The 292-nt window shown below is 62.0% G+C and overlaps 1 protein-coding gene across 1 annotated transcript in view; it reads right to left on the reverse strand.

Moving 5' to 3' along the window:
- Nucleotides 1-9: 9 nt before the first annotated feature.
- Nucleotides 10-292, reverse strand: part of LOC104462861 (RNA-binding protein MEX3A-like) — a gene marked incomplete at both ends in the record, with an annotated part of 742 nt that continues 459 nt past the window's right edge. The window contains one exon of the mRNA XM_010074997.1: nucleotides 10-291. Within this exon, the coding sequence (XP_010073299.1) occupies nucleotides 10-291 (282 nt within the window). The remainder of the gene's footprint in view (nucleotide 292) is intronic.

Below are 292 nucleotides of genomic sequence, written 5' to 3' on the forward strand. Positions count from 1 at the left end.
GAAGAGCACCGAGACGGGGTTGGTGTTCTCCTGCCCAGCCCACATCGGGGCACCCGACTCCGGCACCCCGTAATATAGATCTTGCTTGTTCACACCATAGTTGGGGAAGAGGTAACCATAATTGAAGTCGTTTTGGTCGTTCAGCCGGGGGGTCTCGTAGACAGGGTCGACGGAGCAGTCGCCGATGCACCCCAGGCTGTTCTGCCGGAAGGTGGAGAGGGGCTTGCAGCCCGGCGCAGGCGTGTGGAACTGCCAGGCCTCCGAGTAGGGGGTCTCCAAGCCCGGGTCAAGG

The sequence above is a fragment of the Pterocles gutturalis genome, unplaced genomic scaffold (genome assembly GCF_000699245.1).
Source record: "Pterocles gutturalis isolate BGI_N339 unplaced genomic scaffold, ASM69924v1 scaffold3382, whole genome shotgun sequence".
In the NCBI taxonomy this organism is placed as follows: domain Eukaryota; kingdom Metazoa; phylum Chordata; class Aves; order Pterocliformes; family Pteroclidae; genus Pterocles; species Pterocles gutturalis.